Raw genomic sequence first — 15,622 nt, forward strand, 5'->3', positions numbered from 1 at the left:
AGGGGACGCCTGGAGGAACTCTTGGGCGGAGGAGTGGGGCCCAGCGGTGGGGGAGACTCTCAATCGCCTGGAGAGCGGGCCAAGAGCCGGCGTGTGGCAGACTTCTGGGGCTGCCTCCAACAGCTGGTTTCATTTAGATTTTTGTGTGATTAACCGACATCTTCCTGTTCCTTGGCCACATGTATCTAGCAAGCCTCTTTTACCTTATAAGGGAAATCCTTTGTAGAGTGTAGAAGCTTTGATTGCAGGAAGGGGTGGAGCCCCAAATGACTAGCAGTGACTAGCAGTTTTTCAAAAAATATATATGTATGTACATATATTTGTGTCCATAGAGATGAGTGCATCTCAGGAATCTTGTGATTCCAGATAGTTGAAAATATGCCCAAAGCCTGGTCTCGTCAGGATTCAGAATCCCCAACATAAGGAGCCGCCCATTTTTATTTATTTTAAGACAGCTTCTAAATCAAGCCCTCTGTATGAGCTTAAACATCAATTCCTAACTGCTCGTTGGTATGGGGTTTCTTGTTGGGGTGCCGAAAATATTCTGGAAGTAGTGGTGTTGGTTGCGCTATTTTATGACTGTACTAAAAATCGGTGGGGGGAATTTAACTCCTGCCCCAGTTGCTGAAGGAGTTAAGATTCACCTAATTTAAAAAGAATAAAAAAGCCGAAACCGGTTTGGCTCAGCGGTAGAGCGTCGGTCTGCGGACTGAAAGGTCCCGGGTTCGATTCCGGTCAGGGGCATGTACCTTGGTTGCGGGCATATACCCCGTGGGGGGTGTGCAGGAGGCAGCTGGTCGATGTTTCTCTCTCATCTACGTTTCTGGCTCTCTCTCTCTCTCTCCCTTCCTCTCTGTAAAAAATCAATAAAATATATTAAAAAAAAAAAAAAAAAAAAAGAATAAAAAAGCACCCATTGGAAGGAGTGGGTGACATTTCTTAAAAGAACTCATCGGTGGTGTTTAATAGACTCTCCAAACCGGTGTTTCCGAGGAGGCTGCCCTCAGAATCACTGGTGGGCGTTTCCCCGCCATTTGCTGCTGGAACTCTGGAGCTGAGGAAAGATGCCTGGCTCTCTGTTCTGTTACCCCGCATTTTTGCTGTTTAAAGGAAAAGGGGAGTGGTTTTCCACTCATTTTTACGGCCTCCCCAATTCGGAGGATTCTTTTTCTTGATATGAAGATGCCAGTGTGGCTTTTACCTGGGCCTTTGCGTCTCCCCTTGGTTCAGCCCCGTTTTCAAACGTCCTCACTATCACTGTCCCTTCCTGCGCGTGGCTGGCCTCGATCGCCCCGGGACTTCGAGGTTCGGGGAGCAAGGGAAGAACCCTGGACTGCTGCCCAAGAGGCCATTCCTTCCCAATTCTCTGACATGCACCAGAACGACGTCACCTAGCCTGGCCTGTTTTTCCATCTGTAAAATGGGTGGGATACTCGAGGATTAAATGAGGTGAAATCCTGGCCGAGAAACTGCCCTTCAGTGGGACTTCACCACAGGCCAGGTACAACGCCTTGCCCTTCAGTGACAGTCCTCACGGCCGTGTGAAGAAACAGGACAGGGAGGGAGAGGAAGGGAGGCCCAGAGCCTGGAAATAACCAGCCTAATGCCTCAGGGCTCAAACTGGCGAAGCGGGCCAACACTTTCTGATCCTGCAGTTCTTGCTTTTATGCACACTCCACCGCGTTACCTTCCTTGTGGGGGGAAACACCTTGAAAAGCCAACGACACTATTCAGACATCTCTTCCATGTTTGTAACCAAGATTTCTTCTGTAGTTTATCCTGTCATCTCTCTGGCAGACTTAGTTAAGGGTGGTGTTCCATCTTGGCTGCCTTCTTCCCCGCAGTGTATGGCCAGGGTTTAACTGAGGGCTCCATGTCCTGGCATTTATCTTGCCATTGAGGGGCCTGGGAGCAGACCTGATTCTGTGACTGGGTGAGCCAGGTCCCTGGTGGCCTTGGTCTCTAGGAATCACAAGCATGGAGAGGCCAGCACTGTGCTCTTCTGTGTTGACTTGACCACCCATCCTGTACTGGGACACACACCCTCATCATTGGGTGGTGTGTTCCCTCATATTTTCAGGGAATTTCACACAGAAAATTCACTCTCCAGAAAAGGGTGGATTCCTTACTATCCGGATTCCTGGACGGGCTCTGGTAGGGGGATCCATGTTAGCTGAGAGAAGGCTACTGTGAGAGCGGGCTTCCCACTGCTCACCTGTTACCTCCTAACCTGGCTGCCCCTCTGACCTCCCAGGCTGAAGGGGATGTGGCAGCGCTCAATCGACGCATCCAGCTCGTTGAGGAGGAGTTAGACAGAGCTCAGGAACGCCTGGCCACGGCCCTGCAGAAGCTCGAAGAAGCAGAAAAGGCTGCCGATGAGAGCGAGAGGTAAGGATGCTTTTGAACCCAGTGGCATTAGTGACGGCTTCTGGGAAATGGAGATCAGAAGGAATGGCTGGCCTCACTGAACTGGGGCGAGAGTGAGTGTAATCACACGATGTGAACATGCGCACGTATATATTATACAATGCACGGCAACGTCTTGAAAACCCTCGCACTGTGCATGGAGCTGTTTGTCGTGGTGGTGGTGGTGGTGGAGGAAAAACTCCCACCAGGCAGAGGAAGGTAAAAAAAAGAAAAAAGAAAGGGCAGCTATAACTGCAAGTATGACTGTAATGCTGATGTTTTCAGAGTCTGAAAGTCATTGTGCAACTCATCCATGTTCTCAAGACATCAATTTCCGGGGTCATGTGAGAAGGGGGCAGGTAAAAACTTGGAACAGGCCACGCACGTATGATTGTTAACAATGCTGTGGGTCAGGCTTCGGGCTCCTGGATAGGTAAACACGTCAGGGACATGCACAAACCTGAGCCGAAGGTGCTCCTCACCTCTGAGGCATGAGCACTGCATTGGGCACCCAGCAGGGTGCTCCGTCTTCTGGAGACAGTTTTCTGGCACAATCCCATCAGCTTGTAGGATTCACAGAGTATCTGTCTCTGTGGTGTAAACTGGTTTCTTGGTGGCGACAGTGTGGGCCAGGCTGGTGGTCATTGCGTGTCTACCACAATCCCACCAGAATTCTCACTTGACCCATCCACGCTGGTTTCACAGGATGAATTCCTTCAAAGGACTCATTCCTGAATGTGCTATTGTGACCCATCAGCTGTAGATTAAAAACCAATAGTGGGGCCCGGGGGTGGGATAGAGGCTGGGGAACTTGGAGATCCACTCTGGGTGTTGCCCAAGCAGGAAATTTCTGCCCTGTGCAGTGGAACAACTGAAATGGGGGTGTGGACCCCAGGGCAGGCTCTGCTTTAGCCACTTCGAGTGGGGGAGGGAGAGGATGGAAGGATCCTATCACAAGGTGCTCATGGCTGAGCCTAGGGCCTGGGTGAGCTGCTGTCCATGTACACTGTCAGACCAGCCTGGCTGGATGCCTCATTTTTCAAGATGTCCCCAGGGCAAGCCCGGAAAGCCTGGGATTGCTTCTCACTTGTATCACCAGAAGTTTTCGGTGACATTCTTGTTGGGGACTGATGTCTTTTGGTTAAAGGAGTTTCACACTCAGAAGCTGGAGAATCTAGGTTCAAGTCCTGCTGCCACTTGTTACATGGCCCAGGGCTACAGACGGTTTTTGGATCTGGCCAGGACTACAGAGGGTTTTTCAAGCTTGCTCACCTGCTGATCTTGAGGCCTTGTACAGGTGTGCATGGTGTTGTGACCGTCAGCTGAGAGTGGTAGTGACAGCCCAAATGGAAGCATGTGTTAGACTGCGGAAGTATGTGCCCCTGTGCTCTCGATGGGCACGGCACACATTGCTATGTTATCCTGGGTCAGCCTTTCTGGAGGTGCTGATCTAACCTGCGTCACTCCAAGCAGTACAGGCCAGAGTCAGCGAACTGAATCATGGGAGACTCCCAGCTGTCCCCAGGAGGTATCCGCTTCAGGCTCTCCTCACCCCTCACCTTGTTGGTACCCCACTCATACCTGGGCTACCCACTACAGTCCATTCATCGTTCTGGTTTCCACTCCCTTGTTTTTGAAACTGGTCAAGTGCCACCCACCTTACCGCCCAGTCACCCTGACCTCCTGCTGTGTTGTGACATTTCTCTGGGGCTTTCTTGTGCGGCTCCCTCACTGAAGAATAACTCCCCTTGTTCACTTGTGGACTCTTCTGGAACGTCTTTGGCACCTCCCCCACTGCCACAGAATTCATCCCTCCTTAGCCAACCTGGCCCAGATCTCTAGCCACATTGTAGTGACAGCGCACAAATACATCCTGTTACTGGTCAGAGGTTATTCAGAATGGGAACACGGACTCCAGGTTTGAGTTCCAGCTCTGCACTCACTGGTCACTTCGCCTCTCTGTGCCTTGGTTTCTTCTTCTGTGAAATGGGGACAATGTACCTACTGCTTTGTGGGGTGGTTTTGAAGTTTAAGGCATTTAAAGGAGTACCCAGCGTTCAGTGAGGGTGAAAAGTACATGTGAGCAGCTCCATCATTTCCTCTTTGGAGTCTGGTTCTTGGCAGATGTCTGACAAGCTCTCAGATGCGCAGGTCCGTGAAGGGGTGTGGTGAGGGGGGTACTGCGTTTGTGTCAGTCGTGACAAGGTTGTCCTTGCAGAGGAATGAAGGTGATAGAAAACCGGGCCATGAAAGATGAGGAGAAGATGGAGATCCAGGAGTTGCAGCTCAAAGAGGCCAAGCACATTGCAGAGGAGGCTGACCGCAAGTACGAGGAGGTGAGTGGGGCTGGCAGATGGCGGCGGCGGCAGGAAGCAGGGAGGAAATGGATGTGTGATAGGGAGATCCTGGGGCTGCCCAAAGGAAGCCCTCTGTTAGGTCAGCTGTCCATCTGTATCCACATCTGTTTTTCCAGAGACACCACTTGGCTGGGGACTGTATCTTCCACAATGCCAAAAGGTCCTGGGGGATTCTGTGACGCTTGGTGGGGAAATCAGCTGACCAGATCACTTTTTGTCCCGCAGCTGCGCATTTCAGCACAGTTTGGCTAAAAGTGGGAATCATGGTCCCTGGTCATGGATCTTCAGTCCCCCTTCTGCCTGCATCCATGGTCTCAGCTCTTCCTTCCCCTCCTGTCTGCCTCACTCTTGGGGCCCAAGGGAGAGAATGTGGATGTTTTCCAGACTGAGCTCAAGCAGCAGCAGTAAGCCCCTGGCATAGTCTGGGCGTGGCCTCACTGGGAGGGCATCCTATTAGATGTGGCTGTTGGGCAGGGGTGTGTGTGTGTGTGTGTGTGTGTGTGTGTGTGTGTGTGTTGGGGGGCGGGTGGTCAGTCTCCGACAATCCTTTCTGTCTCTGCAGGTAGCTCGTAAGTTGGTCATCCTGGAGGGCGAGCTGGAGAGAGCAGAGGAGCGTGCTGAGGTGTCTGAACTGTGAGTGGCAGAGAGCCGAGGGGGGCCCAGCGGCGGGGGAGTTGGTTTACCCCAACCAGGGCCTCTGGCCAAGTGGATGGGCAACCGGACTCATTGCTCTGTAGCTCCTCTTTGCTTCTGTGGCTGACAGAGGTGGCAACTGTTTGTCCTTGCTGTTCATGCCTTGACTCTAACCACAAAGGTATTAGGAAGTAGGAGGGAGACAGCTGGTAGCAGGGAAGTCTCATTCTTCCAGAGAGACTATCTCAGTAGGCGTGCCTTCTTAACAGAAAGCTGACCTATAGAAGGCAGCCCTCCCTCCTCCCACCCAGTGTTTAAATACTTTGCTTCTGAAGTCATTATTTGGCCATGACACATTAACCCCAACAGGCCGGGGAGGGGGAGTAAGAGGCTTGACCAGAATCCAGAAAGCTCCAAAATATAAAAATTCCCCTCCACAGAACATCCCACAGTGCAGAAAGCGGTCTGGTTTTGCAAACCCATCCTGGGCTTGCTTCCTGTGGCGTCCAGTGTAGCCTGCTGCCTCCCAGCCTCCTGCTCTCCATCTCATTCTTACACCTTCCGGAGTCAGCCTCATCAATCATAGATTCCACAAGTCCCTGTTGCCTCAGCCTTGGCAGGAGCCCAGGAGCACTCTAAAAACCTTCCAAATACTCCTCAGCCTGCCTGCCGCGCCTTTGCCTGGCATGACAGGGTTTTGATAAGTACACAGTACTCCAGCTCAGAAAAGGCCATTAACCTTTTGCCGCATTCCTTGTCGGGGGGGCTCCAGGCAGCGTGGATTCCTCCTTTGGAAGACTGCTGTTAGGGGAATAGCTTGCTGTCAGGGAAGATAAGACATAAAAATCCTTTGTCTTTGTGCAGAAAATGTGGTGACCTGGAAGAAGAACTCAAGAATGTCACTAACAACCTGAAATCGCTGGAGGCTGCCTCGGAAAAGGTCGGTTGGCTTTATTGAGAGGCGGATTGGCTGGACTTGCTTCTCTTCTTCCCCAGAGGTACACAGGAGCATGCCAGGGCAACAGGGATCTGTATTTGCTAACAGCAGCTTCAGTGGCCAGCTGCTGGGTTTTTCTCCCCACAGAAAGAGGTGTCTGGTGGCTGGATTTCTCTCTTTCATGGGGTCTTAGCACCATCTTTTATCTCCAGTTCTTATGAAGGTAGAGATGGAATGTGAGATGAATGCCTGGTCAGACCTTTCCTGGGGCGATCTGAGTACAATCCTATAAATACAGAGCCCCACTCTCGTTTGGATCCCTTGGTTCTTCCAGAAATACCTTATTGAAGATTGAGCAGCAGATATCAAAAGTGGGATATGGCTTTTAGGTGGACACAGTATCCAGAGTGGTCACAACAGGATAGAATCACAGTAGGAGCAACATGTAGGCTTACCTCCCTGAATTCCCCATCCTCACTGCTTCCTCAGCCTCCTCCTCCTATCCTCCAGTAGCATTGAACTTCAGTTTCACAGACATTCCATGTTCTCTCATCATTGCCAGTTCTTTTAAACCTGCTTTCGGAAGTAACCTTTCCTTTTCTCTCTGCTTGATAACCTGTCCATCCTTCAGGCCTTTGCTTAAACAGCACTTCTTCTGAGAAGCCTGCCCTGATTGCTCATCTAGGTTAGGCGTCTCTTAGCTTTTTAGTCCCACCTACATCTTTTCCTATCATGATGATTGATCTCATCCATCATAATTACTCAATTATATGCCTTCCTTTCTAGATTGTAAACTTTAAGGATTGGGTCCTATAGCTGACTTGTTTAGAGCTATATCATTAGTCCTAGTCTTGTGCTTGGCATATATTTGATACGGATATTTGAGGAATACATAAAATCCAGGCATACATGACAACGTGGCTTCTTCTGTGAGAGCTCAATATGGCCTCTCTGCTGTGAGAGCTCAGAGTCAAACTGAGTGGAAGAAACTAACATGATGACAATGTGCTTTGGAATTTCAACAGAGGGACCTGGGAAAGTTGGGAAAGGTGTCATGAGGAGGTGACCTTAAAAAAGGCTGCAGAACATAATGATGGCCGGGAGCTCAAATTCCAGGGTCAGATTCCAGTCTCAGCTGGGTCATTTGATAGCCATGTGACCCTACACAAATGACCTCTTTACTCATCTGTAAAATGGGATTGAGGCTATCTAGCAACATTGCAAGCAGTTGGTAAATATTAATATTCATCTGAATTGGGCCATGAGAGACACATGATTTCTAACAGGTGGTAATTAGGAAAAGAACATTCTGACCCTGGGTCGCCATGGTAGACAGAGCTGGGAGATCAGAAAATACACAAAATTTATTGAGGAAGTAGATAGTATCTTGAGGAAGTTGGTGGGAAATGGGGTTAAAAATATAGATGTGAAGGGCCTTGAATAGCATGCATTTCCATTCAGTCATTGGCCCCACCTTCACACTTTTAGCTGAAGTTATCAGCTCAGTACCATCCCAGAGGAGTCTCCCACAAATTCTCTGAGTTTTGCCTGGAAAGGTGCCTGCTTCTACTTTACATTAGGCATATTCAAGCACATTTTATTCCAAGGAGCAGGGAATTAGTATTCCGTATGCCTTTTTCTCCTTTTTTTAAAAGCACTATTTTGGTTTCTCCCACAGTATTCTGAAAAGGAGGATAAGTATGAAGAAGAAATTAAACTTCTGTCTGACAAACTGAAAGAGGTGAGTGATCACACCCAACCGGTCAAGTTTCTCCTGGTGCTGACCTTGAAGTGGTCATAGTAACTCATGTCCTTTCCTTTAGGCCGAGACCCGTGCTGAATTTGCAGAGAGAACAGTTGCAAAACTGGAAAAATCTATTGATGACCTGGAAGGTATGAGATTACCATCTAATTTTGTTTGCTCTGTCTCCCCCTACCTGACAGATCCATGGAATGTTGGGGGAAATGTGTGCAGGGACTAAGTTGGGCTACGTTCAGTTGAGGATAGTAAGTGCAAAGTGATGTCACATCCGGAAGTCTGGAGCATTGGAATCAGATAGTGCAATTCAAATTCAGGCTCAGGTTGCCATTTTTTGAGAAATAAAGTATCTTTGGGTAATTAGCTCCACGTGTGAGTACAAAGACCCAAATATGGCTGATTTAAAAAAAAAAAAGCCTTTAGAATTTTCTTCCATTTCCTCATTTCCGAGAGATGCCTTGCATTTTTCAGATGCCTTGAATTTTTACAGAAGCTCTCTCCCAGAGAGCTGAGCTTATCACTATATGAGACAACAGAAATATAGAGAACGTAGGGACTAAATAAAGACTCCAGTCTGCAAGCCTGGTGCCCCCACAGATTCCAGAATTTCTTGTAGAATTCCAACTTTTAAAAAAATTCTGTCCCGTCCTGTGTTCTTCATAAAATAATTCTGGAATTCCAGATCTCGGGGTTCAGACAGAATCTCCCAAGCTGCCTCTTTCACCTAGAAAAGGTACAAAACTTACTCCCCAGACCATGTGTCCCGAGCTTGGTTTGGGAAGTGAGGCTTCCATATAAGGAGAATTGCCCTCCTTCCCAGGTATGACCTTTAACCAGATGACATCATTGAAAGTCAGCAACAACCCAGGACAGGAGTCTAGTGACCTGTACATTTGTAGTCAGTCACCATTCTTTTTAAAGGTTATGACTCATCCCCAGTAGAACTTCAAAATGCTTAGAAATCACTCTATCTTTTGTTTTCTTGTTTGTTTTCCATAAGACACAACTTCCTCCTAGTTCATGCTTTGTTTTCTCACTTTTTTCTCTCCCTTTCATTGCTCATCTGTGGCACGCCATTCCGACCCTCGCGTTCTGTCCCCTGTACCTCTTCTGAACTCTCTCTCTCTGGGGACATCTACCTATACGCTCAGAAGCTCAAGTACAAGGCTATCAGCGAGGAGCTGGGCCATGCTCTCAACGACATGACCTCTCTCTGAGAGGCAGCAGGGTGCTGTCCTCTGTCCTAGCCAAACCGAAGTCTGCCGTCTCACTGTGGTACCTCTGTTCCCATTTCCTGCCTCCTGGTTTGACCCTTCAAGCCGCCGTCTGCTGTGACTGTGACTGTGTGACCGAAATAAAGACAGGCAGTCCTCATCTTCATGCCCTCTTATTTTCATTTTTCTCCAATTGCCGCTCTTGAGCCGTAGTAGCTGTGGTGCCCTTGATGTGGGTGGTTTCAATGAAGAGCTCATTTCAGAAAGAAAATTATGCCCATGTGATTATTTTCTGGTGACATGAAAACAAAAGCCAATTTGGCAGGAGCTCTCAGACTCTCTATCTACCAGTAACTGTTTTTCCTTAAACAGACATTGTTTTGAGTGGAGATTCATCCACCCTCTTAAGCAGCCTCAGAGAGTCAGCAGAACTTGCAGAAACGAGCAGGCGTGTGTCTAAAAAGAAGCTACACTTGAATGGGGTTTGCTCTACAGACTCAAACAGCGGCAAACGCATTCTTGTCTCTACGCCTTTTTGCATGTGTTTCTCTTTATACTCTGAGGACAGTGCCTGGGGTTCCCTATGCTTTCATTGTTCATGGAACATCTGTCCAGCTCCAGGTCCTGGGAAGAAGTTCACCCATGAACTTCATCTCTATAGCTTGTCTGTAGAAAACTACCCTACAAAGAATTAAAAAGCATCCCATTAGCAGGGAGAGAGCGGAAGCTGCTGGAATGCCAAAGAAAGGAAGTGAGGTGATCCTTTTCTGAGTTTCAAATAAAGTTGCCTGAGATGCTAATCTCTACCTCCCCTCATACGTGAGTTAAGTAGAACCAGGAACCTTTGCAAGTCCATTCAGGCCTCCCCTGCACTCCACCACTGCTACCTCAGATCGTCTCAGTAACTCTGACATGTTGGTGTTCAAGCCACATGTTCCAGACTTCCCCTACATGGCATGAAAATCTCCAGTTAGCATCAGTGTGGGGTCCCTATGGCTTGTTATTCCTCATCCTGTTTGATTCAAGTGGGAACCTCTGTCCTGATTTTTCTTTGTAGTCATTGCTCCAAACCACATCTCCCCCAAACAACCCACACCCTTCCACCCCCAGCATCTCCCTGTTTCTAACTGCCATCCACTAGGAACTTCTGTATAAGCCACACCCCTCACATTGTCACACATCCACCCCTGGAAAAGTTACGGGCTGTGTGGAGGTGGGTGTATTCTGTTTGTTCTCTGTGTGTATTTGTTCCTGGGATTTTCCCAGACATTTGTAGCCTCCACCCTTTGAAACAGCTCCAGCTCTGTCTCTCTCTAGTTACTTTTTCTAAGCACCTACATGGTAATTCATTGACAGGGATTGGGGCTATGGTGACCTACTACTACCTGTCTGTGGGACTGTCATGATTCTCAAGGGCAATTAACAGGGAAAGTTGTTTTGTCTCAGACCCAATAACAAAGTAGCTGCCAGGAATCCAGTGGCAAGGTAAAGTGAGATTAGGATTTGTAGTTGGGGTGTCGGAGTTTTGATTCTAGCTCTACCACTTTAGCTGTGTGGCCTTGAACAAACTATTTATTTTGCTTTTCTGGTATCTTTGTTATTGGGAGGATTAAATGAGACGATGGCGAAATGAGCTCACACAATAGGCACTCAGTTACATGTACCCTTCCTGGCAGGATAGGCCTGGGTCACTGTTCTGATGGAATCTTCTAAGATCAGAGTGGCTTGGTGTTGTTTTTTTTTAAGTGCCTGGTCAAATGAAAAGTTTCGCAGTTTTATTTTAAAGGCTGCCGTCTTGTGCATTTTTTTCCTTTCTGAAAATTTCCAAGCTGATCCTATCACCTTTTGGGAGACATTTTGCTTCCCTTCAGTATTTTAATGAGTCTTGGCCTAGTCCCTTATCAGCCATCACTCACGGCAAACCAGTTCTCCCTCGTGTTCTGTCACGCATAGCTTTAAATGGCATCTTACTTTCTTAAAAAAAAAAAAAAATTGTGTCATCAGCTCAATCACGTAATAGCATACCCATAGTTTGGCTTAAATTTCAATCATGTTGCGTTTGCTTGGGCTTGACTACATTGCTATGGACACATAGACACAATGACACAATTATGGGTGGAATTTCAACAGCCATTCAGAGAAGCTCCAAAAGAAAGACAGGTTATAGGACTGATCGACTGGCATTGTTATCCCCATTTGACAGGTGGGGAAACAGACCTAAAAGGTTAAATGGCTTCCTTCATTGGCACAGCTGGGACTTCAATCCAGGTGTTCTGATTTTAGGATTGCCAGATGTAGCAGATTGAAGTACAGAACGCCCAGTTAAATTTGAATTTCAGATAGGCAATGAATAATTTTTTTGGTATATGTATATCTCATGCAATATTTGGCATATATTTGTACTAAAAAGTTTGTGTACCTGAAATTCAAATTCAACGGAACGCCCTGTATTTTTATCCTGCAACCTGATCTGACTCCTAAATTTGGTACTTCATTTCTATTATTCCATGGTGTTCTATTATAATTAAAATGCAAAATACTTTCTCTGCTATGACTTATACTCTGGCAGTACGGATTTTTGGAAACCTTCTCCCCCACCCCCACCCCTCTTTAAAAAGATGCTTATTAATTTGTTTTTCTTCCACTCTTAATCCTCACCAGAAAAACTTGCTCAGGCCAAAGAAGAGAACGTGGGCTTACATCAGACACTGGATCAGACACTAAATGAACTTAACTGTATATAACCACAACAGAAGAGTCTTGTTCCAACAGAAGCTCCAGACCTCCGTTTCTTTCTCTTCTCTTGTAAGAAGTTTCTTTTGTTACTGCATCTAAGCAAATTATGAGTATGTGACCAAATATTTTGTATCAGAGAAGCTTTGAGCATCAGTTAAATCTAATTCCTTCCCCTCTTCCCCAAATGGCACCAGATTTTTTTAGCTCTATTTTTATCCTTAAATTGCATTTATTCCTAAGCTAGTCAGGGTGTTTCCTATTGAACATTAGTCTCTTAAGACTGAGGGCATGTGGTTTCTGGGAGATTAAACAACCCCACACTTCCAAAACACAGACTCTAGTTAATCTACGTAGTAACTGGCCAATTTAAAAGGTTGAAGAATAGAACCACTGGGCCACCGTAGGACACACTATAGGAGGCCAGGGACCATCACATTAAAATGGGTGGGAATTTTCCATCCGGAGCACAAAAAAGCTGGGGGAGAGGCTATTGTGGGAAGTCATAAACCATAGATAGATTAATCATTCTGGTTCTTTCCCACACTCTACTGGGCAGAACATCCTTTGAGCAAACAGTACGAGAATGCCTGGGAAATATGACATTTACTCTTATTTGAGGCCATCCACTCAGCAGGAATGAATTCAGTCCTGTTCAGGAAGCCATACCACAAAGACTGCTAGCCTTCAATAATTGAGCAAGAGCATTTTTCTCTTAAATATTGGGCAGAAGGGTCCTCTCTGGCCGAAGAGATAATGTCATCGGCCTAACTTATCTCCTCCGTACTTTGGGAATGGTAAATTGAAGATTTACCGTACTTATTTAGGGCTTTAATTCCTTCGTCAGGACCAAGTTAATAAAAGACCAGGAAACTCCTGATTCAACTGGATATGGAGTATTTTGTAGACAGGGCTGCACATTTTGGCTTTGTTATATTTTTGCTTTCTTGGTTAACATCTCAGCTGAAACATTCCATATTCCCCAGCAGTGAGGGGGGTAACTCAAGTTTACAGTTCTGCCTAAAAATCACCCTGATTCTAGCTTTTTGGACTCCCTCTGCCCCTCACTCCTATTTATTATGCATCACACTACCCAGGAGATACACTAGCAAATTGTGCAATTGAATAAAACCCACACTTTTCATTTAGATTCTTGCAACTGTATCATATGTAATAGTATCACTTTTTCTACATTTTGGTCAAATAAATTTTTACATAAACTATAATTTGTATGAATTTTATAATGTGTGGGGATATATATAAGGCATTGTGGTTCAATGGACGTCAAATGGGATGGGGAGATAATTGTGCCATGAATTGAGCAAATTTTATTTATTAGCTTTATACCATGACTTCATGTTATATGGATTAGGATCTCTTTATTACAGTGAGAGCGCTTTGCCTCAGTAACTCAAAAGCTCCTGTCCTTTGTTATTCCCAATCATGAGCCAGGCTGTGAAGAATGAGTAGGATATTAATCGGAGTAGGAAATTTGGTCCCTGTTGCTTTAGTTAGAAAAGCACAGGCCTGCCTGGAAAAGGTTTTCTGTACATTGCATAGAGGAAAAATATAGGAAAGCTGGGAAGGTAGGCTGGTCCACCTTGATAAGAGCCTGAACATAATTTGGTCAGAAGTGATGAGCCATTAACATTAGAAAACTCCACTTAGCATTCAATGTTTCAATCAACCCAGGGTAGTATTTGTCAGGGAATAGGAAGGAAGAAGTGATCTGAAGGAAGTGATCTTAAGATTTAGCAGACTGCAATATAACTACCCAAATGGTTTTGGTATTTGCCTCAAGATCTCATCTAGGGAATCAAAAAGAGAAATGAAAGGCTTTTAAGACATTGATGCAGCATGCAAACAATGTTTTGTTACCCAGCGCAATTGAAAACAGTTCTCACTGTTCAACATTTAGCTGACACTGAGCTCATTTAGATGGTAGAAGAGAATGTCAATAAAATAGCATCCCCTCTAAATGCCCTACCATTACTAAATTGAAGTTCCTTCTCCCTCCTTCCCACCCCCGTGGGCTATAATCAAATCTCAAGATACTGTTTTAGTCCTATGCCTGAACACTTAACACAAGCATTCAATGTTTTTTAAATTGAACTGTCTCAGCCCTTGGGGAATTCCCAGTCCCATGAAGTGTGAGTGTAATACAAGGTGAGGAGGTTAGGACCAAGTTGTCAGGGTGGATTCTGGGTGTTTTAGAAGGAGCACACACTGCAGGATGGAATCTGGATTAGAGAATGATCAGGGAGACCAGTGGGAGATGTGATGATCTGAGGGGCGATGGAAACAGAAGAGCAAGATTCAAGCGCTACTTACAATGTCCCCGAGAACCAGAATGTGAGGACTGAAGAAAAGTCCCAAAGACCACTTAGGTTTCAGATAGAAGGCAATTGAGGATGAGCTGATGTGAGTAGATGATGAGGTCGGTTGAGGACATGCTGAATTTGAAGGATCTTAGACAAATCCAAAGGCAGTTGGACATAGAATGATAGCTGGGCACTAGATTCTCTAAGAAGTGAGAATCACCAGTGTGGAGAGATACTGGAAGCCACGTGGGTGGGGAGGACCACCTAGAAAGTGCAAACAGGGAGGGAAGCATGAGGCACATGGACTTCTAAGGGACAGGTAGAGACTCCCACAACCCTTCACCCCCGCAAAGACTACAAAGGAATCTGACAAGCAGCACCCAGAGAAGGGGAATTGTAGGTGGCAGGTGAAGAAACAGGCAGATAAAATGGGAAAAGTGCCAAGAAAAGGAATTGCCAGAGTAAGGTGGTCAATAGCATCAAATTCCATGGGGATTGAAACCTACCAAGTGGTCTATGACTCTGGTTGAAGCTTTTCCTAAACAAGATGAACAGAATGGGCTGAAGTGCAAGGGAGGGGAGCTATCTCTTGGAAACCACTCTGATGCCCCAGCGTGACACCAAGTGATGAGGCCACCCCTACACAGGATATGGCCCATCTTTGAGAAGCAGGAAACCCTCGTGCAGTGGTCCGCAAAGTGTGGCTTGAGAGCCACATGCGGCTTGCAAGCACGGTTTGCCTCTCTGTTGACTAATGAGTTTGCCGACCACTGACCTAGACTCTTGATTCCAATAATTACAGGCTGTTGTTCCTTCCCAGTGGTTGGTAAACTCATTAGTCAACAGGGGTTTTGCAGGAGGCTACCAATTGATGTGTCTCTCTCACATGGCTGTTTCTCACCTCCTCCCTCCCTTCCACGCTCTAAAAATCAATGGTAAAAATATTTTCAGGTATTTAAAGACAAAACAAAACAAAACGTGGTTTAACAATAGTACCTACCTCAGTGGGTTGCCATGGGGATTAAATGTTTTATATTGTTTTCTTTTATAACTGTTTCCACAAACACTGGCGGGCACAAAACCAACGTTCCTAAATATTATACTAACTGTAATTCTCACTATCCTAACCTACTGGGTGTGTTCTGAGCTCCAGAGGGCTGACTAGGTTTGGGCAGGGAAGCGCCAGGGTGTTTGGTCTGACCAAAGAATCGAATCGATACCCCCTTCCCTGGGAACTGACCTTTAGGCCACTTCACAATGGA

The 15,622-nt window shown here is 46.4% G+C and overlaps 1 protein-coding gene across 2 annotated transcripts in view; it reads left to right on the forward strand.

Annotated features, from left to right (window-relative positions):
• TPM4 (tropomyosin 4) overlaps nucleotides 1-13,265 on the forward strand; it is a 21,001-nt gene extending 7,736 nt beyond the window's left edge. For both annotated transcript variants that reach the window (XM_084886034.1, XM_084886035.1), the window contains 7 exons: nucleotides 2,255-2,388; nucleotides 4,625-4,742; nucleotides 5,326-5,396; nucleotides 6,261-6,336; nucleotides 8,012-8,074; nucleotides 8,157-8,226; nucleotides 11,968-13,265. In XM_084886034.1, the coding sequence (XP_084742160.1) occupies nucleotides 2,255-2,388; nucleotides 4,625-4,742; nucleotides 5,326-5,396; nucleotides 6,261-6,336; nucleotides 8,012-8,074; nucleotides 8,157-8,226; nucleotides 11,968-12,050 (615 nt within the window). In that variant the 3' untranslated portion in view covers nucleotides 12,051-13,265. The remainder of the gene's footprint in view (nucleotides 1-2,254; nucleotides 2,389-4,624; nucleotides 4,743-5,325; nucleotides 5,397-6,260; nucleotides 6,337-8,011; nucleotides 8,075-8,156; nucleotides 8,227-11,967) is intronic.
• Nucleotides 13,266-15,622: the final 2,357 nt, after the last annotated feature.

The sequence above is a fragment of the Pipistrellus hanaki genome, assembly GCF_964339955.1.
Source record: "Pipistrellus hanaki genome assembly, chromosome: 5".
NCBI lineage: Eukaryota > Metazoa > Chordata > Mammalia > Chiroptera > Vespertilionidae > Pipistrellus > Pipistrellus hanaki.